The following is a 24,530-nucleotide window of genomic DNA, read 5'->3' on the forward strand; positions in this document are numbered from 1 at the left end:
TTTCTTTCTCCATCTGTCCTCCTCTCTCTCCTCCCCCTCTCTCTTGCTGCCTCACCTTCCTGGACAGGATCTGTGTAGACCAGGTTGGCTTGGAACTTACTGTCCTCCTGCCTTCGCCCGTGGAGTGTCCTGGGATGACACGCGAGTGCCACTACACCTTTAGTCAATATCAATATTGATTGTGGCAGCTGCCACCGGTGCCACCTCGCCATTTCTACGCACAAGCTCAAGTACCCTGAACCCTAACAGCACGATGACTCTATCTCAAAGACAGGAAGGGGTGCTGGCGGTGTGGCTCAGTGGTAAGGCACCTTCCTGGCATGTGTGAGAGACCTCATCCTCTGCATCAGCAGGACCAGCAGAAGCCCTGGATGGCCCAGACCATCCCTCACGGTGACGTCATATTTACAACTAACTGCAAACGCAGGCCAAATAAACCAGATAACCACTGGCCAGTGACTTGGCAAAAACCTCTGAAGCTGCCCATAACCAAAAGGACCCTTGAGTGTCCCCCTCACCGTGAGCCATAGGGACCTCCCTTGGGCTCAGTCACTAGCTGGTTCCTCAGTGTCTGGGCACGGGAACCTTTGACAGATCAGGTCCTCCTGAGATCTCATTCGCTATTCTGTGGCTTTTCCTACTGGAATGGAGGTTACAGTCTCATCTGGCAATCGTAATCCTTGCAATTTCCTTCTGAAAATTAAAAAAAGAAATACTCTGTATACTTCTGATCCAAATGCTTTTTTCTCCCCTCTGGCATCTAAAATACACTTTCAAGCCTCACCAGTTTCTGTTTAACTCCACTGACTGGGTCCTTTAAACTACATCCCGGCCCCAGGGCTGTTTGTGTGTCTAGCTGTACATTCTGATGCCATGGAGCCTGCAGACACATGGCTGTACCCTCAGCATGAGACTCGGGGGTGCTGGAACCTGGTCATGCTGTATTGGGATGGTTTAGCTAAGGTTTGGGAATGTCCCCTGAGGTTCATTTGGAAGTGCAGAGGTGGTGACACCTGTAGATGTCAGGTCTAGGGCATGGCGATTAGGTCATGGCCGTCTCACCTCCTAGGGGAGGGTGCTGATGCAATTATGCTGGGAATCTCATTGGTTCCCTCAAAAATGAATTGCCATGAAAACAAAAGCGCCAGCCTGGCCCCCTTGGATGCTGGCTTCTTGTCTGGAAGACCCATACGCTCTGGGTCTTTTGTATGCACGCCCATCACAGTGCCATCGACCATGTTGTGACAACCAAGGAGGCCCTCGCGAGAGGCTGAAGCAATGGGGACACCGGGTCTTAAGTCTCCAGTTTCCTAAACTGTGAACTAAGTTAACTTATCTTAAAGTACCCAGCCCCAGGGGCTGCAGAAAGAGTTCAGTTGGTAAAGTATGTTTGTTCTGAAAACATGAAGACTGAGTTCAGTGCCCAGCACCCACAGACGCACCAGGGCACGGTAGTGTGCACATGTGATCCCAGTACCGGGAGGTAGAAACAACAACCTTTGGGTCTGGCTGTCCAGCCAGCCTAGCTGAATCAGTGGGCTCCAGAATCAGGGAGAGACCCTGCCTCAAAAAACAAGGTGGAGAGTGACTGAGAAAGACACCCAAAAAATGAAACACCCAGTCGTAGGCATTTTGTTATAGCCATGGAAAGTGGACTAAGCCAGATAGCAAACTGAGAAGGCCATGCCGAAGTCTCCCATTAAACCAGTTTCCAGGAGCTGCTAGACATGAGCAGTAGACACACTGCTTCAGCAGGATCTGGGAGACAAGCCCGGCACCCCTGTCAGTGTGGACTTCTGTGATCCAGAACCGTGGCTGAGGTGGACATGCACCAGCTGTTACTTCACTTGGATTCTTGAGCCTGGGAGCTCAGGCCCGGCTCTGCACCTACAGTGTTCTTACATGAAGAGGATGTGCCACGCCCAGCAGCACCAGGTTTGCCCTCTTTGCGGATGTCTGGCTGAGTGGCTGGTAGGGCCTGCAGGCAGCTATGTCTGGCTTGTTGGGCATTCTGGGGAGAAACGAGATGGTCGCCCAGCCTGCAGAAAAACATGAAACAAAACAAAACAATAAATACAGATAGCAGGGAGGTAGCTGGGGCAGGGTCTCTCGCTGATCCCACTGATTCAGCTAGACTGGCTGGCTTGGTGGCATCACAAAGAGATGCAGGAGGTGGCTGTGCCTGGGATTCTTTTGGGAAACGGACATTTTAAAACATACTTTTGTTAGTTTCGCCTTTTGAAGTTAAACAATTGTTACATTTATTTAGTGTGTGCCTGTCCTGTGTGCCCACCCCATGGCACACGAACGGAGGTCAGAGGTTGCTTGGAGCAGTTGATTCTCTTTGCGTCTTGTGATGAACCTGCTAATCAAACTTAGGTCATCAGGCTTGGTGGTGAGCGAGCACCTTTAATCGCCGGTCCAGCTTACCTGCCAGCTTTTTAAAAAGATAGGCTCTCAAGTAGCCCAGGCTGGCCGTGAACTTCTGACCTTCCTACCTTCCTCCCCTAAGTGCTGGGGTGAGAAGCAGAGCCACCGCCTGGATAAACCACCTTGTTTGTTTTGTTTTTGAAACAAGGCTTCTTTGTGTAGCTCTGGCTGTTCTGGAACTCACTCTGTAGACCAGGCTGGCCTCAAACTCACTGAGATCCTCCTGCCTCTGTCTCCTGAGTGCTGGGATTAAAACCTGTGCCACCACTGCCTGGCTCTGCAGTACCTTTTAAAGAGAAGCGACAGAAGCCAGCAGGACCTGTGGGGTGGCAGCTGGACTTCATGCCTGCCAATCCATGTGACTTCACAGCACTCCAAGGTTAGCACATGTCGAACACACCAGTCCATCTCAAGAGCTGTGGGTTGCTCAAGGGCCCTCGTGTTTCCACCAAACAAGTCACAGAGCACTTCTCCAAGGATAAGGCTGGCTGTGATATCCTGTCACGTCAGCCCTGAACGGAGGCAGGCAAGCGTACGGCTCAGACAAGCGGTGCCTGTTGCTGTACTGGCCCCATGTTGAGGAGATGGGTGGCAATTTCTGGTCTAGCTGACCCTGAGAGACAGGCAAGCACTCCGGGGGCTCTGTGCGTCAGCCTGGACAGCAGGTCTCTAGTTGTGTGTGTGACAGAGCACTCACTAAGCAAGCAGACACGGGTCATGGACTCAGCAGGGGCTTAGTGAGTCACAGCTCGGTGACAACTATGCCTGCCTAGGGTCACATATGGGGAAATGACTGCTGATCAGTATCAGCTCCTCCGGATCAACAGAGACAAGGAGACACAGAACCATGCTGGAGAGACTTCTCAACAAGGTGCTACGCCTGCAGTGACTTGGAGGTGGGCCAGTCAGCCTCTAGCTCGGAGCTGGAGTTTTCTTGGGGGCCAGGGAGGGAAAGAAGGGGGCAAGATAAAGAGGAACAAGAAAGATGTTTAGATTTGAATCCTGAGGGAGACGAGGAGCCAAATAAAAACCAAAAAATGACATTCTGTGTTAGAAGGATTCCTCAATAGTGATCTTTATTTATGTTTTAATAAATAAAGCTTGCCTGAAGATCAGAGGGTAAAACTAAGCCACTAGAGGCCAGACAGTGGTGTCACACACCTTCAATCCCAGGATTTGGGGGACAAAGTCAGATGGGTCTCTGTGGGTTCAAGGTCACCCTGGGCTACACAAGATCAGTGTAGAAACAGATCCTGGTGGTGGTGGCTCACACCTTTAATCCCAGTACTAGGGAGTCAAGCCTTTAATCCCAGCACTAAAGGGAATATAAGACAGGAGGAGACAGGGACTCAGGGCTCAGTCTGCAGCCACCCAGCCTTGGTAAAGGTAAGACTTCTCTAGTGGTTTGGCTGTTTTGCTTTTCTGATCTTCAGCCTGAACCCCAATATCTGTCTCTGGGTTTGTATTCTTCGTGCTACAGGCCCTCTGTGGTCCTGGTGGGTATGGGATAGCAGGAGAGAAGGGTGGAAGGTCAGGAGGGAAAGGTGGCTCTGGTGAAGGCCCAGAGGGCAGAGGGCAGAGGCAAGAGTGAAGGGGGAGTTCTGGCTGGGCTGCTGCAGGGGTCCATGCCAGTCCCTGAGGTACCGGCTGAGGCTGTTATGCTGACCCTGCAGACACTGGCTGGGGTGCTCTGAGGCACATCTATCTGTAAGTCCAAGTTGGCTGGGGTGCTATCAGTGAGCAGGATGGGGTGAAGACCCAAGACTGGGGTTCTAGACCCTAACCAGAACCCAGCACACAGGAGGAAGCTGAGTTATGGCAGAAGGCCAGCCCACTGTGTTGGGGACAGGGGTGGGACAGTCACTGGGAGGGAGCTGGGTTAGTAACTGTGCAGAGGGCCCTGAGGGTGCCAAGAGTTGGGAACTGTAAAGTCACCTGTGATCCTTGACGTCACTAAACATTCAGGAGGAAGTCCAGACTGGTGCAAATAACCAGAGAGCACCTAAGTGTACGGGAGACTAAAGGAAGGAGAAGCTGGGGAGGGACAGAAAGGGGCATTAAGTGTCGGATGGAGCAGAGGGCCTCCAGAATCCAGGAAGGTTAGGTAGGCCGACGTGGGGAGGAGCCATCTCTGAGAAGCACAGCCAAGACAAGGCTGAGAGAGGGTGGAGTCGTGTGCCTGTGTTTACCTCAGCCTTTCCGTTCTTGATAAAACTTGATAGTGCTTATCAAGAAGAAAATTAGGTAATACAAAGGATGTGTAGAACAGCCCCTATCACAATATCCACAGTGACCACTTCACGGTTAAATCGGTGTTTAAAAAACTGGCTGGGAATGTGGCTCAGTTGGTACGTAGCCTGCCTGGCAGACAGGAGGCCAAGGGATCGATCCCTAGCATTACATCAACCAGGCATGCTGGCACAGGCCTCTGACCTGGCTCTTGGGAGGGGGAGGCAAGAGAACAGACACATGAAGGTCATCCTCAGTTAAATACAAGCTCCAGGCCTCAGTTAAATACAAGCTACCTGAGACCCTGTCTCATTGTGGTGTATATCTTTAAGCCCAGTCCTAGGGAGGCAGAGACAGGTGGATCTCTACGAATTTGAGGCCAGCGTAGTCTACACAGTAAGTTCCAAGCCAGCCAGGGCCATATAGTCTTAAAAAAAAAAAAACAACAGGGCAGGCACCACCACACCTGTTTTGTTTTCTATTTCTTTCTTTTTTTAAAAAAAGATTTATTAATTTATTACATATACAGTGTTTTGCTTGCATGTATACTTGCAGGCCAGAAGAGGGTACCAGATCTCATTACAGATGGTTGTGAGCCACCATGTGGTTGCTGGGAATTGAACTCAGGACCACAGGAAGAGCAGTCAGTGCTCTTAACCACTGAGCCATCTCTCCAGCCCTGTTTTCTATTTCTTAAGGAGAGAAAAAACAAAAGGCAAATATATACTTCAAAGAACCTGGACCAATGGGCCAGCCTGGCTCCTTAGAGCTGGCCAGTCATCCCACTTTACAGTTTGCCTTTGTGTTCAATACCGTATTATCACATTGTGAGGATCAGCAACTATTCTTAATGCTCCTACGGATTTCCAGTACTGTTCATGACCAGAGCTTGGTAGCCAGCCTTCTCTACCGGGCATGTTGATATTTCATCATAATCAATACGGTAACAAGTACCCTGTGTGGGTCTGGAAATTACAGGGTAGAGCCAGTGACCCAGAAAGCCCCGGCCTCTTGAATCTGTGAAACACACATTAACTAAGTGTTCCCAGGAGGGTTAAGATTCTGGATTTGTCTGGAAGCAATGCAGGGTTACCAAGGGGCCGGTGGTTGTGAGCAGGGTCAGATTCCTTGAGTGTGAATTCAAGAAGCAGAGGTAGGAAGTCTAACGACCGTCCCTCAGGGCCCTCAGGGGCTGCAGATTTTCTGAACATTGTCATAGCCTTAGGTCACACTGAGCAGATCTCTCCATGTCTTTTCTTGTTACAGGATTTGTTCTGAGTGCTTCTGAGGGTAGGCGTCATAGCTCACTTTTTTGGGGGGTCCCTAGGACTGAGTTTACACCCATCAGTCATAGAAATGAAAACAACGTTGAACTTGGAGGTGGTGTGGTAGTACACACCTATATTCCCAGTACTCAAGGGGTTGAGGCAGAAGAATAGTGAGTTTGAGGCCGGCCTGGGCTATAAATGAGACCCTGACTCACTAGCCTTCTGGCAGAGGGACTTGGGACTTGATACACCGGAGGACAAGGGAAGCATGCCGACACAGTTCACACTACTGTGAGCTTGAAGGTGTGGTCACGTGGTTGTTCCTACCTAGTCATCACAGCGTGTGCGCATATGTATGGGTACAGTGTGACATTTCAAGACACAGACAATACAGCATCACACCAGGGCAACCGGCACATCTAAGAGGGTGCTCTTATTCTTAGGAGGTTTATGCTGAGGGTCTGGAACCTTCTTTTAAACAGTTCAGAAAGAAAAAAAATGAAGAAACAAAAAGCTGTATAAGCCAGGTATGGTACAGGACTGTGAGGCTGTCCCTCGGCCACAAGGCAAGTTCAAGGCCAGCCTGGACCGTGTGATACAAAAAGAAGGCCAGGCTTGGCGGAGCACACCTTCAATCCCAGCCCTAGAGAGGCAGAAGCAGATGAATCTCTGGCTAGCCTGCTTTACGTAGTAAGTTCTGGGTCAGTCAGTGATTCATAGTGAGACCTTGTCTCAACAAACAAAATATAAAACAAGGGTCTGGAAGGCCGGGTGTAGTGGCACAAGCCTTTAGTCCCAGCACCCTGTGAGTCTGAGGCCAACCTGGGCTACATAGTGAGTTCCAGGGCATCTGGAGCTACACAGTGAGACCCTGTCTTGAAAACACAAAACAAACAAGGGTCTGGCGAGATGGCTCAGTAGTTAGTGCTCGCTGCTCTATCAGAGGATCAGGATTAGCGCCCATGTCCGGTGCTTGCAATCCCTCGAAACCAAAAACCAGAGGATCTGCTGTTCTTTTCCAGTCTTCGCGAGCACCCCCAGCAACACAGAAGAACTGAATCTCTTAAAAACAGGACAAGTGTGTTTGTAAAGGCTGTGCTAGACACACAGAGAGCAGGAGAGCGAGAGAAAAGGGGACGTGAATGCCCGAATCCCTTAGTGGGGTGTCTCTCAGCCCGACTGCAGGCTGTGCGCGCGAGAGAAAAGGATACAACATACTGACCCGGGTATCAAAAATTAAAAATAAGAACGGAGAAACAGAAGCACAAGGGAGCTAACCAAGCAGACCTCAGAGCACTGACCTATGGCGTGGGCTGGGAAATGTCACCCAGCAAATTCTAGACGTGCAATAAAGCTGGGCAAGAGCAGGTGTGGACACTGGTGTTCCGGTAGCTGTGGCGCGGAGCTCACACGGGCTGGTTTTCCACCCTTTTGGCTGCTAAGTGCCGTCTGGTTTATCATAAGGTTGCCACACAGAACAACTGGAAACATCAAACTGTCCAGAGATAGGGGCTAAGGAAAACACGGTGTGGCTATTAGGATAAGGCCACTACTGGCTGAGTGGGGAACTGGAGGCTCCCAGCCAGCGCTCTAGGACCGTTCCTGCACACCTGGTTATATTTTCCCGGTCCAGGAAAAGACAGGGCAGGCAAATCCCAGAAGGGACTGGCAGCCCAGCCCCAAGCCTTTCAGGAGGCCTGGAGGCCCAGGTGACCTGACTGAAGTTTTATTTTTCTGTCAAGAGGTAGAGACCAGGCTACAGAGAATGCACAGTGCCTGGCAGCTAGAAAATGCACATGGCTGCTTTCCCTATCTTTTCTTCCTGTGCTGGGGCTAGAACCCAGGGTTCACGCATGCCTCTGGCCACAAAGCTGCTCTCGTCTAAAGCAGAGCCGCGACACTCCAGTCCCAGCACTGGGCCTGGTGCTGAATGAACACCAGGGGAATGAACGCCAGGGCAGGAGTTCAAACCGGCTGAACCCGCCATGGCTCAGTGGCTTCCTTCTGAAATGACCCTGGCTAGCAGTAGTCTTTGGAGGTGGCCCTAGGGTTTTATCAAGTCACACACTTCTCCTGGAAGAAGCCTAAGTGCGTACGGGGATATAGGACCTCACTTGATTTTCCTCCAGAACTTAAGAGATAAACAAGGAGAAAGGCTTTCCAGAAAGAACACTTTATTGTGCACTTTAATATATATTACACAGCAGTTAACCAAAGCAGAGCTTAAGAAAATAGACTCCCGTTTCCTGTATCCCGAACTTACACTGGGTACCCCGTCCTGTGGCCACCAGGAGTGACGGGCCGCCGCAAGGGCTCATCCCCACTCCACTGCACGCTGGCCAGGCCTTTCCGCCGCGCCTTCCCAGTGTTGGTCATGATCTGGTGGAAGTAAGAAACAGGTTTGAAACAGTGTGTCCCAGCTACCCAGAAGCTGAGTGAACGAAAGGGGTGAGGTTGCCAGGGATGTGAACTCTGTGAGCCAGGCCCAAGGGCACCTGTATTCCTAGCACTTAGGAGGCAGGAAGATCAGAATTCAGTTATGTAGCAAGCTTGAGGCTAGCCTGGGCTACATGAAATTCTGTCTTAAAAATAAGTGGAAGTGGGGTGGGGGAGATTGTGTAAGATCAGAGTTCAGATCCCAGTAGCTACATAAAAGCTGGGCAGACACAGTGTCTAGCTTGAGTCCTAGCTGGGAAATACAGACCAGAGATGCCTGGGTAAACAGGCTAAGGAGAGTAGCCAGATCCCAGAGCTCTGGGTTTGGCGAGAGATCCTGCCTCAATTTCCTCTCTTAATAGGTGGAGAGTAAAAAAGGAAGACATGTGACATGTAGTGTCAACTTGTGACCTCCACACGCACACACACACTATATGAACACACATACGTGCACATACACCATGTGCCAAAAAAAGAAAAAGGAAAACCTAGAAACAATAATGAAAACCAAATAAGAGCCAGGCGGTGGTGGTGCACGCCTTTAATCCCAGCACTCGGGAGGCAGAGGCAGGTGGATCTCTATGAGTTCGGGGCCAGCCTGGTCTACAAGAGCTAGTTCTAGGACAGGCTCCAAAGCCACAGAGAAACCCTGTCTTGAAAACCCAAAAGAAAGAAAAGACAACCAAATAAACAAAAGGGGCTACAGCGAGAAGGTCTGTGCTACAGGCTCTGGGGGAGCACACACATTATGAGGGGAGAGGAGCCTTTCTAGCTTTGCATACAATCACATGTAGCAGCATAAAACTTAAAAGACACAGGAAGAAAAAAAAACAGGCAAGAACAGTAGTTACTGTAGGCTTTGAAGAGAACTGAATTTTTAAAGGTGAGAAGGGGAGGAAAACCAGGCAGATTCAATTTAAAAAAAAATCAACATTTTAACCAGGTGTAGTGGTACAAACCTGTGTAAAGTCAGCACCGGGGAGGGAGGTAGAGACAGTGTATCTCTGGAGGATAAGGGACGGCCTGACCTACATCCTCTCTGCTATGCTAGCTAGAATTTGGGCCATCCCAAGTAGCTGAGAAACATCCAGTTTAAGGTTAGCTTGGGCTACTTAGTGAGACTGAAACAAAACCAGGAGTTAAGCTACTAGATAAGGGGCCAGTGCTACAAAGACTTCTTCCAGCCGAGTCTGAGGCTCCTGCTGGCTCGATGTTTCATGGGAGCCCACCCCTCTCAGGGCCTCCCATGGGGTCAGATAATAAAAATTACATATTTGTTTTTCGGATGCTTAAAAACAGGACCTGGCAATGCATCTGGCATGCAGCGCAGGGACCATTCACTAGCCGTTCCTTAGGTCAGAGCTGCCTCCTGTCTGCTGGGCCTGCACAAGGACACCCAGGGACTTCTCAGTGGCCCTGCCTAAGCTCTTCAAGCTGGATTCCAAGGAAATGCCTGAGGAGCTTCGGAGATTGGCAAAGGGTGTGGCTGTACCTCTAGACCAAGAACAGCTCCATCTGGATTACAGATGGAGGCTCTGCCTGAAGGAAGGTTCTCCCAGGGCAAAATGTGTCTTTAACCATGATAAAAGCGATGTAGCATATGACTTACAGTCTACCCAGTGGTAAAGGCTGGCCAGGCCAGGTGTGCTGGCCATGCCTAGAATCCCAGCACTAGGGAGGCCAAGGCTAGGGCATCTCAAGTGCCAGGCCAGGCTGGGCTGTATGGTAAGAGCCTGCCCCCCAAAATTAACAACAACAAAAACAAAACAAAACAAAAAAACTGAACAAGCTGGGCAGTGGTGGTGCACATCTTTAATCCTAGCACTCAGGAGGCAGAGGCAGGTGGATCTTTGTGAGTTCAAGCCAGTCTGGTCTACAAAGCAAGTTATAGGATGGCCAGAGCTGTTACACAGAGAAACCCTATCTCAAACACACACACACACACACACACACACACACACACACACACACACACACACACCACACCAAACGAAAAAAGAGAAATTACAGAATCTATCCGTTTATCTGTCTGTCTGTAGTGGTTTGAAAGAAAATGGCCCCACAGGCTCATAGGAGAGGCACTGCTAGGAGGTGTGGCCTTGATGGGGGAAGTCTGTCACAGGGGTGGGCTTTGAGATCTCAGATGCTCAAGCCTGGCCAATGTGTGCAGTCTCTCTTCTGCTGCCTGTGGATCAAGATGTAGAGCTCTCAGCTCCCCTCCAGCACCATGTCTGATAGCATGCCGCCATACTTTCTGCCATGCTGATAATGGGCTAAACCTCTGAACTGCAAGTCAACTCTAATAAAATGTTTTCCTTTATAAGAGTTGCCATGGTCATGGTGTCTCTTCACAGCACTAGAAACCCTAAGACTGAATCTCTATCTCTATCAATCCACCTATCATTTCTCTCTACATCTATCTATCTATCTATCTATCTATCTATCTATCTATCTATCATCTATCTATCTATCATCTATCTATCTATCATCTATATATGTATGTATGCATGCATGTATGTATGAATGTATCTATTATCTATCATCTATGTATACATCAATCTATCATCTATGTATGTATGTATGCATGTAAGTATGTATCTATTATTTATATATGTATGTATGTACGTATCTATCTATCTATCTATCCATCCATCCATCTATCCATCCATCCATCCATCCATCCATCTATCTATCTCAGTACACATAAAAACAACCTGGAACAGCAGACTCTTAGCTGACTACTATCCACTCCCTCATTTATTACTTATGACACAGTACTATGTGTCATTCAGTTAAAAAGAATTCATCTTCTCAGACTCTCTTGCAGCTGGGGGGGTCCCCTTCTTGACTACAGTTTATGACAGTAGCTGTCAGCCATCTCATGAATAAGAGACAACCAACCTGTAGCTGACAGCACTGAGACAGAGGCACAGAGCCAATGAGACACAACCTTCAAGGCTCTCGGAGGGGTCCTAGTGATGTGTGCATACGGTCTTTTTTTTTTTTTTTTTTTTAAGATCGGCAAGAGTAGAAACATTTGACAACAATCAGTTAGTGCTGCTACCTGTCTATTTGTCTATTTTGGCCCCTTGTCTCCTCCCCTTATGTCACTTGGTGCTGGAATGACCAAGTAATTTTTCAGTTTGCCAAGGACACACTGGGTTGAGCAGAGGTTGCATTTAATTAATTTGAGCTTAGTAGGAAAATTTTATGATTCACGGTCACACAAGGCCAAACACTTAACTCTTCTAGTGTAGGGATTTACTATGTTGCCAGAGTATTCTCAAGCTTCAGTGTGCAAAGAAACATGGAATGTCTGTCTCACGGGTGAAGGGTGGCAGAGTATCATCCCAGAACAGGTTATTATGAGCTAAAGACACTTGAAATAGAGCAGATACAAGAATGGTCTCTGACTTCCCTACTATTCTCCATAGAAATAAGAGATAAAAACTTCATGTGAGAGCTGACTTTCCTGTATCAGGAGAAGACACATTCCTGGTCGGGACGTCAAGGGCAAAGAGAATTCTGTCTAAACACACCTTGTAAAAATATTTCTTGTCAGCTTTTATCTCTCAGTAGAAAACATTACAAACACACCCTAATGCATATTTTAAAAATTACATTTTGTGACTATAAAATAACAACTCTGCTGTAAAGGGAATTAATTTATTCTGTGCCAAATATTAATGACCATGGCTCAGGAGCACAAATCCAAGCCAGCCTGAAGGGGGGACGTGAGCTTTCACACCAACAGAGAATAAAGCCATGATTCAAGGGAGAGAGAGGAAGAGAGAGAGGGAGAGGGAGGGAGGGAGAGAGGGAGAGGGAGGGAGGGAGGGAGGGAGAGAGGGAGAGGGAGGGAGGGAGGGAGAGAGGGAGAGAGAGAGAGAGCCTACCAACAGGCAGGGAGGAAGGCTAACAAGGCGTGGCAGGAAGGACTTTTCTACTGGCTTCAGACACTGTCTTTATCATGGATGAGGTCTTTCCTATGGAATCAGATACCACCTATACCATATTCTTGGCTTTAGGGTCCCTTCCTGGAGACTAGAGAGCTGTGCTAAGCCACACACTCCAAGTTTCACTGTGTAGTCAAGAGGATGTCAGCTGAGACACAGAGGTTGGTGGTAAGTAGCTGTTCAGAGGAAGTAAAGGTCACTAGAGGGGGGCTTTGAGGTTTCAAAAGCACACCCTAGGCCTGCTCCCCTCCTCCCTCTGTCTCCTGTGTTCCGGTCAGGATGTAAACTCTCAGCTACTGCCCCAGCACCATGCCTGCGTGTCACCATGCTCCCTGCCACAGGAATCATGGATTAAGCTTCTGACACCATAAGCAAGCTTTCTTTTGTTAAGTATCTTTGGCCAGAGTGTCTCTTTATAGCAACAGAACAGTAACTAAGACACAAGGTATGTTTGTACAGAATTTTTTTTCTTAACCAGAATATGGGCAATCATCCACGCTGATTGTGACCATTGCCATTCTCTTGTAAGCTTGGAAGACTAACTCACTCTCCTATCCAGCATTTGGCATGGACTGGCTCTTTGGTGTAGAGGCTGTGAGCTCTGATACACAGCTCTCTGGAGAGAGGGGCAGCATTACGGCCCAGCAGAACAGGTACCTGAGACAACTCCCTTCTGGGTCTGGGCATCTTGGCAAGGTGTCCCAGTTGTACCTTGTCTTTCCCCTGCCCTAAGTACGTGTGCTGGTTTTAAAAATCAGTAGTAGTTCCGGGCATGTCGGAGACTTCAGGCCGGTCTCAGGGAATTCTGTGCTCTGCAGCTTCTGTGTGGATCTCTATCAAGAGCAGTTCCACCTGCTGGGTGTCTTCTTTTGTAAATTCCATGAGGGCAACTGCTGCACCTTGACCTTCATCTCCATTCTGCTAGGTCTGGGAAATGGTCTTCAAGACTAAGACTATAAATCTAGTTTTCTGAGGAAGTGCTCAAAACCAAACATCTTCAGACTCAGCCTGAGATCTCTGCTGGGTCCTGCCGAAAGCCCCAAGTCATGACTTCCAGACACAAACCCTCCAGAGAAATGCCCGTGACCTTGGTCAGTGAGATGTCCCCACAGCCTCATGGTCCCCAGCTGGCTAACGCAGGCTGGGCAGGGCAGGCCTTGAAGCTGGGTTCTGTTTCTAGTCTAGCCCTTGCTTCCTGACAGCAACAGCAGGAACAAGCCATGTCATAAGTTCCTGCTGCCATGGACCAAGCCGCAGCGGCTAACAGACGTTCCCCCTCATGCCAAGATGGACCGTATACCCTGAACTGTGAGCCAAACCAAACCTTCACTCCCTTTAGCTGCTTGGTCACAGTAAAAGTCACTAGTACAGTTTAGTTCCCCTCATTTGGCACCTGCAATCATGAGATATGACATCCTTTTATGCACCATGAGTGCAAAGGGCAAGACAAGGCCTCGCTTTTAAGACTCCCATCCCAGAATGCACAGGCTGCAGGCTGGCAGCTTCAGGTCACGGGTCTGGGTGAAGAAGAGCAGCTTAGGGTGATTTATGAATGATGGAAGCATGAGGAATGTGCATGCGCCCTCGGCGACTGTGGCTCTGCCCCAAACTGAGTTGTGAGTACATTTAAATAAAGATGTTTCCATGATGAACTCCTGAGCTGGCCTGGGGTTAGGGGCGAAAAAGGCCTCCAAAAAATACATGCCTGCTCTGACCCTGGTACCTTTGAACATGACTTTATTTGCAAAAAGAATCTTTGCAGATACAATTAAGGATCTCTGAAATCAAGAAGGCCATTGAAGATGAAGGCAGAGACCAGAGTGATGTGGCCATAAGCCGAGGATCACCTGGGGCCACCATGTGCTGGAAGAATCAAGGAAGGTTTCTCCTTCAGAGTTTTGGGGGTAGGCCAGCACTGCCAACACCTGGAGGTTGGACGTCTGCCCTCCAAAACCATGACAGAAAACATTTCTGCTTTAAGGCAGTCAGTGTGTTGTCCTTTGTTCCCACAGCCATGGGAAAAGGATGCCCTTGGTCTTCACCTCTATATACGCAGTTCTTTCTGTCCTCACTCTGCCTGCTCACTGCTCCACACGGTGGTAATGGACACCAATGACACCCCCTCTATAGTTAAAGGGACAGCCATGCATCGAGGAGGCCCTGAGTGTGGACTGTGGCGAATCACCACCATTTCAAGTGCCCGTCATCTGTGGTTGCTAACTGAAAGCTGCCTTTCGCACTCCAGTAGTACCTTCAACCAAACTGGCAGTCCTAGGATGTTCTGCCTCAGGTTTTGTTTAAAACTGCCATTATGTCTACATAAGATCTCATGCACAGCAGTATACTACGTAGAGGGGCCAAAAAATTAACTGAGGTTGTGTTTCGGCTTATGTCTGACAAAATCACAATTAATCCCTTTGCTGGCATTTGGCACTGTGGAGTTGGAGGCGCAGACATAGGTGTTATGTCCTGTCCTGCAGAGGAGCCCCAAACACTGGTCTCTTCTGGTCACCGGCTTCTGAAGTATAGGGTCCTGCAGAGACTCTGAAGACTCATGTCTTCTCTCAGAGAAGCCAGCATGCTACCAAGGGAAACAAAAGTCTAGTGATAGTCAAGACTGCTGCCAGCAACTTGGAGCCCCTGGCTGGTCCCCTCCTGACCTCCGCGAGCATCACTGTATTGATCAAGCAGGAACCGAGCGAGTCTCCACAGTCAGGAGGGCTCCTCTGGTCCATGATACATTCTGAGGACAACTGAGGGCACTGTCCAGCAGACCTTTTCCTAACTGGGTGGCAGAAGCTCGCCTTCCTCCAGTTTTCTTCAGCCACTTCTTTCGCTTCTTTCATTCTTGCCCCCCAGTTCATTTTTCAAAAAGTAGCCAGAGTGTGAGTCTAAGTTGATATGTTTATTTACTTATTTATATTTTAGTAAAATATTTTTGAGACAGCGTCTCACGTATCCTCCAACTCACATGCAATTGAGGATGACTTTGAACTTCTTGCCTCCACCTCCTTTGTGCTGGGATTGCAAGTATGTGGTGTTTAGAATGGAACCCAAGGCTTCATGCATGCTAGGGAGGCACTACCAAATGAGATCACCCCAGATTCTGCTGAACTATAGATCAACCAAGTCCTTCCTCTACTCTCACTCCTGTCTTCTTAGTGATGTGGGAAGCCCTTCTGTCTATGTGTTGCTTTATTGGTGAATGAATAAAGCTGTTTTGGCCAGTGCCTTAGCAGAAGAGAGCAAGGTGGAAAACTAAACTGAATGCTGGGAGAAGGAAGGAGGAGTCAAAGGGAAGCCATGTAGCCACCGCTGGAGACAGATGCCTCCGCTGGAGACTATTGGACCTTGCCGGTAGGCCACAAGCCTCATGGTAAAATATAAAATAATAGAAATGGGTTTTAAGTATGTAAGAGCTAGCCAAGAAGAAGCTAGAGCTAATAGGCCAAGCAGTGATTTAATTAATACAGTTTCTGTGTGGCTATTTTGATTCTGGGTGGCTGGGAATGAATGAGTGGCCTTTGACTACATCTTAGTTAGGGTTTCTATTGCTATGAAGAGACACCATAATCATGGCAACTCTTATAAAGGAAAACATTTAACTGTGGTGGCTCGCTTACAGTTTTAATTCAGTCCATTATCATCATGGTGGGAAGCATGCCAGTGTGCAGGCAAACATGGTGCTGGAGAAGAAGCTGAGATTCCTATAGCTTACAGGCAACAGGAAGTTGACTGAGACACTGGGTGGTATCCTGAGCATAGGAAACATTCCTCCAATATGTCCATACCCCCTCCAACAAAGCCACATCTCCTAATAGTGCCACTCCCTATGGGCGCATGGGGACCAATTACATTCAAACTACCAGACCATGGAAATGAAAAGACTCAGCTGGGGTGACCATCACTGTAGGTGAATGGTGAAGACTTCTGGCAGGCCCTTTCATTCCTACTTCTCCCCATCTCCATACACCAGCAGGTCTATCTCTGACAGATCTCCAAGATACTTCAGGCCCACTGAGAGCAACTGGCTAACATGGACCTTTTCATAACCCAGGCCCCACTGAACCCTGTGTTACTGAAGGCATTAAATTATGCCTGTCCTTTTGCCCCTCCTGTTCCAGGACACCTCTGGCATGTGCACTTACGCCCAGGTACTCTGTGGTTAGAAGCTTCTCGCCTGAGAGTTCTCCAAGCTGGGGCTGGATCAGTTCATCTTTGTCTAGGTCAGCTTCCATGATGTCATGATCCTCCTGTTTCAAAGGAGACAGAGGTGAGAGTTCTGGACAGTCACTCAGCCATAGCACCCCCAGAGTGTGCAGACAGCTCCTGGGAAATGGGGACACAGAAGCTATCTCTCCCTTGCTCACCATCCCTCCATAAAGAAGAGGGGCAGAGCTGACAACCCCTGAGGAAATTGGGCTCCCAGGAAGTACTTCCGTGGCTGTGGACATGAAGAGGTCTAAAAGGCCCCTTGGCAGGCCTCACAGCAGGGATAGGTCTATCTCTGAGAGGTCAATGGATCAAATGAAAGGCCAAACATATATTGGATTACAGACAAACTTTTACACACACACACACACACACACACACACACACACACACACACGCCTTATAGGTGGCATACAACAAGCTTGCTCTCTAGTGTCCGCAGGTCATATGAAGACTCTGCACTTTGGTCTCAATCTCTAAAATAAGACAGTGGGCCTACAGAGATTGCCCAATGGTCAAGGGCTTGCTATGTAAGCACGAGGAGCTGTGTTCAAACCTCAGCACCTACATACCAAGCTGGGTATAGTTCTGCATATGCTATAATCCAGTGTTGTAGGAAGGAAGAGAGCAGAGACAGAGAGTCGCTAGGGCTTGCTGGCTACTTAGTGCCTAGACAAAGAAAGGAGAGCTCCAGGTTTAGGGAGAGACTCTGCCTCAAAGGAATGAAGATAGAGTGAAAAAGACATCCATTGCCCTCCTCTGGCCTCTGTACATGCACATGGGCATACGTGCTCCAACAGACACACACACACGGAGAGCGAGATAACAAAACACACATTACTGTTTGGAAAATGTTGCAGTAAAATGCACACACACCATTGTGGCTCTGAAGTCTACCACCTTCGTGAGTCAACCAGTGGCAAAGGAGATTTCCCTGCCAAGTGCAAGAGAAGCTATCACTAGAGTACAGAAGATGAGATATCAATAGGACTGGCCAAACAATGCATGGCTGATTCAGGCTTCGATTCGGTGAAGGAACTCCTAACTCCAGGGAGTAGTCAATGCAGCATCCAATTGACAATAAGAATTTCAATGATTAGACACACAGCAGACAGACAACAATGCAACTCAGCAAACAGAGAAGGTGGCTTTGCTTCTGGGAAAAGGTGGTGGACATACCTCCCCCTGTCCTGTTATCAAGTAAAACCCTGGATGCTACATATACAACAAGCACACAAGAGCCTGGGAGGTGGAGAGAAGGCAGACTAGCTAGGAGTGACAGGAGAGCCCCACATCTGCCAGACTTGGTGCCCAAGAAGCCAGCAACCAGAATGCCAATGGGGAAGACAAGTTCCTCTGAAGCTACATTAAAGGGGAACACTAAGAGTTTAGACATGCTTTAGAAAATAACGACCTTAATAAAACATTGTGGCCAATGTCCAACCTTGCCAGCAAAGGCCTCTGATTCCTGGGCTTCTGTTCTCCAAGACTAATGAAGCATCTACATCTCCAGGTGGTGAACCAGAGAAAGCCAAGCAGAAGGGTGTTTCATCTGTGCTGTGCAGTGCAGAGTCCCCCACTACCCAGTAAGTAGATCCAGATGGAACAAAGGCTGCCACTCCATGTGATAGCAAATTGGTGTCTCCCTGCTGGCATAGTATTGAGGCCAGTGGCAAATAATAATGAGGAATCCTATCCTTTCTTGTCAAGGGTATTAGTGGAAGCCTAGGAGGGAATCTACCTATGGCTGCAGAAATAATGGGGGTCATCCATCTGGAACTCAGTGAGGTCCAAAGGTTGGCCACCCTTGTTGCAAGGCTCAAGGTTTGGTGTTGGGTCTGTCCTCAAGTGGTTCTAAAGTGACTTGCTTTATGTCTGGTCCCTGTAAATCAAACAGGGTGAGGATGGAGGGGCAGGGACTTGCGACAAGGCTACCTCAGAGATACATAAACCCCACAGAGGCGTTTCTGTCCCGGGCCACTGATCACGGAGTTGTCTTCCATTCTGGCAGGTTCTTGTTTGTTTGCTTCAGCCAAACCATCAAATCAGGTAGGAGAAAGCGGACGGTGTGGCTCACTCTGGGCAGATCGAGTTTCTGGAAAGTTCTGGTCAATAGCACCTGTGAACCTTGGGCTTCCTAGTCAAGTTTGCTTGGTTGTTTGTGTCTCATGATGACTTTAAAATAAATGCCCAGCAGGAAGGTAGGTGGTTCCTTCATGAGTTCAAGGCCAGCCTGGGCTAATAGTGAGATCCCCCTCACATAACAACAATACACAAACAGACAAAAAAAAAATCAGTCAAGATTTAACTCTTCGTCAGGTGCAGGGCACATATCTTACATGCCAGCAAATGAGAGGGCTGAGGAAGCACAACAGGCTAAGACAGTCTAAAAGGAGGCTAGCAGAGGGGGAGGACCCCAATTGTCAGAGCTACTATGCAGCCAGAGTAATCCAGATTGTGTGTTTCTGGCAGAGCGATAGGCAGATTTAACAAAAACTGAAGAGGACTCAGAAACAGACCTATACAAATGTTCCTAACTGGCTTCCTGGCTTCTTTCTTTCTTTTCTTTTCTTTCTTTCTTTCTTTCTTTCTTTCTTTCTTTCTTTCTTTCTTTTGTTTTCTTTCTTTCTTTCCCTCTTTCTCTCTCTCTCCCTCCCTCCCTCCCTCCCTTTCTTTCTTTTTCTTCCTTCCTTCCTTCCTTCCTTCCTTCCTCCCTCCCTCCCTCCCTCCCTCCCTTCCCCCCTTCCTTTTTCTTTCTTTGGAGTCTGGAATTTTCCCATGTTGGCCAGCAGTCTTGAACTCTTGGGTTCAAGTGATCCTACTGAGACTACAAGTCTACGACATTGTATCTGACTAGCGTCCAACTAATTTTGACAAAAGAACACTGTAAGACTTAGTAAACAGTAACCACACTGCCTGGGGACAAGGAAAGAAAATGTCCTTATGTATTCAGTAAAACGCAAATTTCCCCATGAGTACCTTTGACCTCTGATTGGCTGGATCCTCAGGTACAGAATCTGTGGACACCAAGGACTGGCTGACGACATCACTAGGCTGTGTATGAACAGGGGAGGTGGCACAGCCATATCTGATGAGAATGACAGCTGCCTGACAAAGATCCAGCAAACTGAGCCACATGATGGCCGCCAAGACACCCATGGTTTTCATCTCCACTTCTTACAAACTTGGGGACTTGTAATATTTGTACAATTTGGGAATATTGGATTGATGGAAAATTTCTCATCAATCATTTAGGCCTTTCCCCAGGAATGCTGCTTCTAAGCTTCCCCAGGAAAGTCCTGAACATACTATCCCTCCCGATTTTAGGAAGATATCCTTATCTACCTTAAGGTCTTCCTTGGAGGTTGTGACACACATAAAGAAGCCAGAGGTCTCTTTATGAGGCTATGAAATAGTCTTGAAACATCTGTCCCTGTACTTTCTTAGGAACAAGATAATCAAAACAAAGCAAACTTAAAAAGGTCAACAAGATTCAGTGGGCTGGAAGAGTTGGCCATAGGCCAGATTGCAAGCCTCTTCCCACTGTACACTCAGACAATTACGTGGCATATACAGCAACAAAGTCAGGTTAGACGAAGTCACCTCTGCCCTATGCAGAGACTTTAACTGTTGGGTAAGGAATGATGTAGAGAGATGATAAATAAATGAGATGGCAGGAACTTAGTTTCTTAGAAAAGTTAGTACACAGAGCCACCATGGTATCCTATGACAAAGGAACAACAGAATGCCAGGATTAGACAAACCAATTCTATAAAGATAAAATGTAAACATTGGATTATGCCAGAATTTGAATAATAACTGCTTGAGGATTTTTCTTGGGCACTCTGACCATTAAGAGCTAACCACACTGCTGGGGACACGGCCATCTGCCCAGGCCGCCTTGGAGACTTGGTTTTGGTTCTAGTGTCCTTGCATTCACAAGAGTCACCAGCCTAGGAACAAGCTGCCATATGCCTCTAGATTCATAAAAGCTGGGCTATGGGATTAATGAATAAAAATGATAGCTGTTTATTAATGATGTCAAAATTTGGGGAGAAATGATAATTCTGTTCTGTCATAGTTTATTAATGATGACTACAAGATGAGCAAGAGGAAGTGAAACACATGTCCAAAGCCAAATATGCTATGATCTATTTTTTAGAACAACATGGAATCTATCCCTGCTTATTAAATTCTGTATAAATAAAGAAGCACTCTGGCTGCCAGTCAGTCAGGCTACAAGATTCTCCCGAGCATCATGCCTGGCTCACTCCATCCCTCACCGACTCCTTACATCCCTTCTGGACCTGTCAATCTAGGGTTGGCTCCTGGCAAGGAAGTATGTGGACACCAAGGGCTGACTGAAGGTATCACTAGGCTGTGCAGGGGAAGTGTGTGGTACCCTTTTTCAATTCCCACCAGAGTACCTTCCACGTCAGATTGTCCTCTGTAGGTTAAGTCACAAAGAGCAGTATGAGGTGGCCTGGACCTGCAGTGACTGGGGCATCAGCTGCAGACAGAGGGAGTTGGTTGGTGCTGAGAACGAGCAAGGCATGGTGGTGACTAAGTGTGGCACATTCTTCGAAGGGAGCCCCCAAACTACCTCAAAACAAGGTCTCCAAGTCAGCCTGGGCAGACTGCCACGTCCTGGGCAGTGTACGGTTAACTCCTAATGGTCAGAGTGCCCAAGAAATGGCCTCAGGCCACCTGGCACCTGCGTCCCTGGTGACAACGCTCCCTAAGATAAGCCAACCGACCTGCCACCGATCCCTTGGACACCCAACAGCATAATGGCTGGATTTAGTTCCCTTCGGTTTCCCAACAGGAAGAGGAAGCACCGCTCTGAAAATGTGGGTACCCTGTGCTTATCTGAAGTCATTTTTTGGTTGTTGCTGGTGTTGTGGTTTAAATACGAAATGTCCCCCATAGGCTCATGCACTGGGGGCTCGAACCTTATACTGAAGATGCTATTTGGAGAGGTTCTGGGAACTTTAGAAAGTGGGGCCTAGTTGGAGGGAGGAGGTCACTGGAATGTGCTCTGGGGGTGATGCCATGCTCTGGCCCCTTCCTTGCTGTTTTCTGAAGCCACGAGAAAAGCAGCCGCTGCCATGCACTCCCATTTTGATAATACTCTGCCGCACCTCGGCCCACAGCAATGGAAACTCTGAAACCATGAGCCAAAGCAAATCCCCACCTTCTTTCAAATGCTCTCTGTTACTGACTGACTGGTCTTTGTGGATCAGATTGTAGGCAAATAATCAGCTCCTAAAGCAGCTAAGGGTCACATGTGGGCCTAGGGTTGGGCTGGAGCCCGAGGACCCCCGCAGTGAGGCCGCCTGACCTGAACTGTCTGTGCTACACAGCAGGTGCTGTCTGCCTGGCATTGCTAGAGATGTCGGCCAGGGAGGAGCTAACTGAAGAGCAGGGGATTTTACTTTCCCAGGCAGTCTCTAAGGGCAGGTCAGAGGCACCGCCGAGGCAGGTGGACACAACCCCATCAGCTTCCATCTGACGGTACTGAGTGGATGCTCACTTATTCGAGACCCGTTGAGGAGGTCACCTCAGATGTCCTTAGCACTTTATTCCTTTCCTCTCGGCAACTCAGTGGGGCGTCCTCTGATCTACCCATCTGATTAGGAAACTCAGGCCTGGAGAGCAAGGAGCACAAAGTGGCAATCTAGCCTTGAGTGTGGCCTTCAGCTCGGGCAGGCCCTTTCTGTCTAGGCTTTTCTAACTCAGCCCATAGTGCTCTGCAGGGAAAGCCTGTTTCTGAGGATGCACAGTGGGAACTGCCCAGGTTCCTTTAAGCACCAGGGTCCCTGGTGTCTGGCTGTGACTGCTTCACAGGGCACAGTGAAGAAAGGGAGGGAGGGAAAGAGGGCCAAGTCTATAGTCTGGACTCCACAGGTTCATTCTTCTCTTTTTCTTGCTTTTGTCTAACAACAGGTTGAGGATCCATTTGTCCAGCCCAGAAAGCAGGCTCTCGTCACTGCTGAGAGCTTTGTCCAGGCCCAGTCTTTACAGTGAGGGCAGCTACATGCACCAGAGGAGCCACCATCCTGAAATTTCCCTCGGAGTTCCCCAAAGGTAATGCTATCTACAAACCCCGAGCCTGGGGTCACCTCTGGGAAGGGGGAAATTTATGGTGCTTGGGTCGGAGTTGAGTTTACAAAAATAGCAACACCTTAGGGATCAAATAGCACGTGTATATCATGTGATTATTTCAGGAAAGTGACTGCTCCTCGGGAACAAGGCAGCGGGCTCTGCGGTCTGCTGAGTGGCAGGCATGCAGGCCAGGTAGTATTTCACCTCCTCTCCAGGGAGCACGCCGTGGAGGCCTCAGCTGGAAATGGGCATGTGAATCACGGTTTCATGAGGTATTGGTGACACACTACTTCCCTGCCAAGAGGGAAAATGAAACACTCAGGAACAACAAAAGTCCACATTCCATGTCAAAGACAAAGAAACCCAATGGCTGACCTCAGCCAATACCTGCAGAAGTATTGCTTTACCTGGGACAAGAAGAACATATGTAAGACCCATTCACTTGCAAATCGACCTATATGTACCCACACTTGCCAACAGCACCCCTTAACTGCAATTACCACAAAGTGAGCCAGTAAGAGAGTCACTTAAATATTCAGCCAATTTTGGTTTTTAAAATTAACAAGTTAAAAGCTTTTTTAAAAATTGTAAGTATTTTAAAAACTTTATGTATGTGCATGTGTGCATGTGCATGTGAGTGTGGGTGCATGTGCAGCCTCCTTGAGCTGGAATCTCATGTGGGTGTTAATCGCCCTGCCTAGTATGAGCGCTGGGCACTCAGTTTGGGTCCTCTGTTAAGAATGATACACATTCTCACTGAGCCATCTCTCCAGTTTCCCCTTCCCTCTTTAAAGACAGGGTTCAACTAGCTTAGCTGGCCTTGATCCTTCCGCTTCCATATCCCAGGTGCTGGGATTATAGGTATGTACCACCATACCTGGTGTACATGGTACTGGGGTTTGAACTCATGGCTTTGTGTTCACTACATCAACATTCTACTAACTGAAACACTTCCTCAACCATGTTCACTGCTGCTCTATTCATAATAGCCAGAGATGGGAAACAATCTAGATGCCTGACAATGGATGGATAAATAAAGAAAACGTGGTACAGTTATACTATGGAACATGGCTCAGCCAAAGAAAAATGAAATTTGAAGGTAAATGGATGGAACTAGAAAAAAAAATCATCCTGAGTGAGGTAACTCACACCCAGAAGGACAAATTATGATCCATGCCTTGCTCAGCCATCATCAGAGAAGTTTCCTCATGTAGCAGTTGGGAACAAATACACAGACCTACAGTCAGAAAACATACAGAGAAAGACCTTGAACACTGAGCACAAAAAGGGATGTATGTCTCAATCAAAAGTTCTCGCTCAGGATTCAGGGAGCCCTGCCAGAAGAGGAAGTGGAAACTGTAAGAGCCAGCGGGGAGGGAGGACCCCAAAGAAACAAGGCTTTGTGGACATGCAGGGCAGGTGCACACACGAACTGACAGAGATTAGGCAGAGCACGGGGTCTGCCCAGGTCTGCACCAGAGAGAGTCCTAGAACTGAATGAGAAGAGGACAGATGCCCTAACCCAGAAGCTATTTCTAATGGAGAGCCACTTGCAAACGAAAATTTAGTATTCTCCAAGGGAGTCTCACTGGAGAAACTCTTAAGGGTAGGCCCGATGTCCAGCAGTAAATGGTCAACACAAAACGAAAGACCAGTGGTTTCTTTTTCCTTTAATGTTATGTCAGGGCTTTTTTTTTTTTTTTTTTTTTTTTTTTTTTTTTTTTTTTTGAAAGCCTTACAGGCCCTTTGCACATATAGCATGGCTTCTGGTTCATGTTATGGTATCCCTGTGCGTGTGAACATGTGTCTGCATCTATATGCATTTCTTGTGCTCTTTCTTTGGCTTTTTCTTGTTTAGTTGTTTTGTCCTATTTTGTTCTTTTTTGTTTTGTTT

The 24,530-nt window shown here is 48.1% G+C and overlaps 1 protein-coding gene and 1 long non-coding RNA gene across 2 annotated transcripts in view; one reads left to right on the forward strand and one right to left on the reverse strand.

Moving 5' to 3' along the window:
* The window catches only part of Armc9 (armadillo repeat containing 9), a 128,799-nt gene that overhangs the window by 17,690 nt on the left and 86,579 nt on the right, over window positions 1-24,530 (reverse strand). Inside the window, exons 20-22 of the mRNA XM_038339038.1 lie at window positions 16,468-16,572; window positions 8,191-8,306; window positions 1,903-2,039 (exon numbers count right to left, since the gene is read on the reverse strand). Of these exons, the coding sequence (XP_038194966.1) occupies window positions 1,903-2,039; window positions 8,191-8,306; window positions 16,468-16,572 (358 nt within the window). The remainder of the gene's footprint in view (window positions 1-1,902; window positions 2,040-8,190; window positions 8,307-16,467; window positions 16,573-24,530) is intronic.
* Window positions 4,005-23,141, forward strand: LOC119821518. The gene is made up of 6 exons (XR_005286629.1): window positions 4,005-4,137; window positions 12,392-12,487; window positions 16,444-16,592; window positions 18,045-18,117; window positions 22,478-22,618; window positions 22,759-23,141. It is a non-coding gene; the product is annotated as an uncharacterized LOC119821518 (long non-coding RNA).

This window comes from Arvicola amphibius, chromosome 8 (genome assembly GCF_903992535.2).
Source record: "Arvicola amphibius chromosome 8, mArvAmp1.2, whole genome shotgun sequence".
In the NCBI taxonomy this organism is placed as follows: Eukaryota; Metazoa; Chordata; class Mammalia; order Rodentia; family Cricetidae; genus Arvicola; species Arvicola amphibius.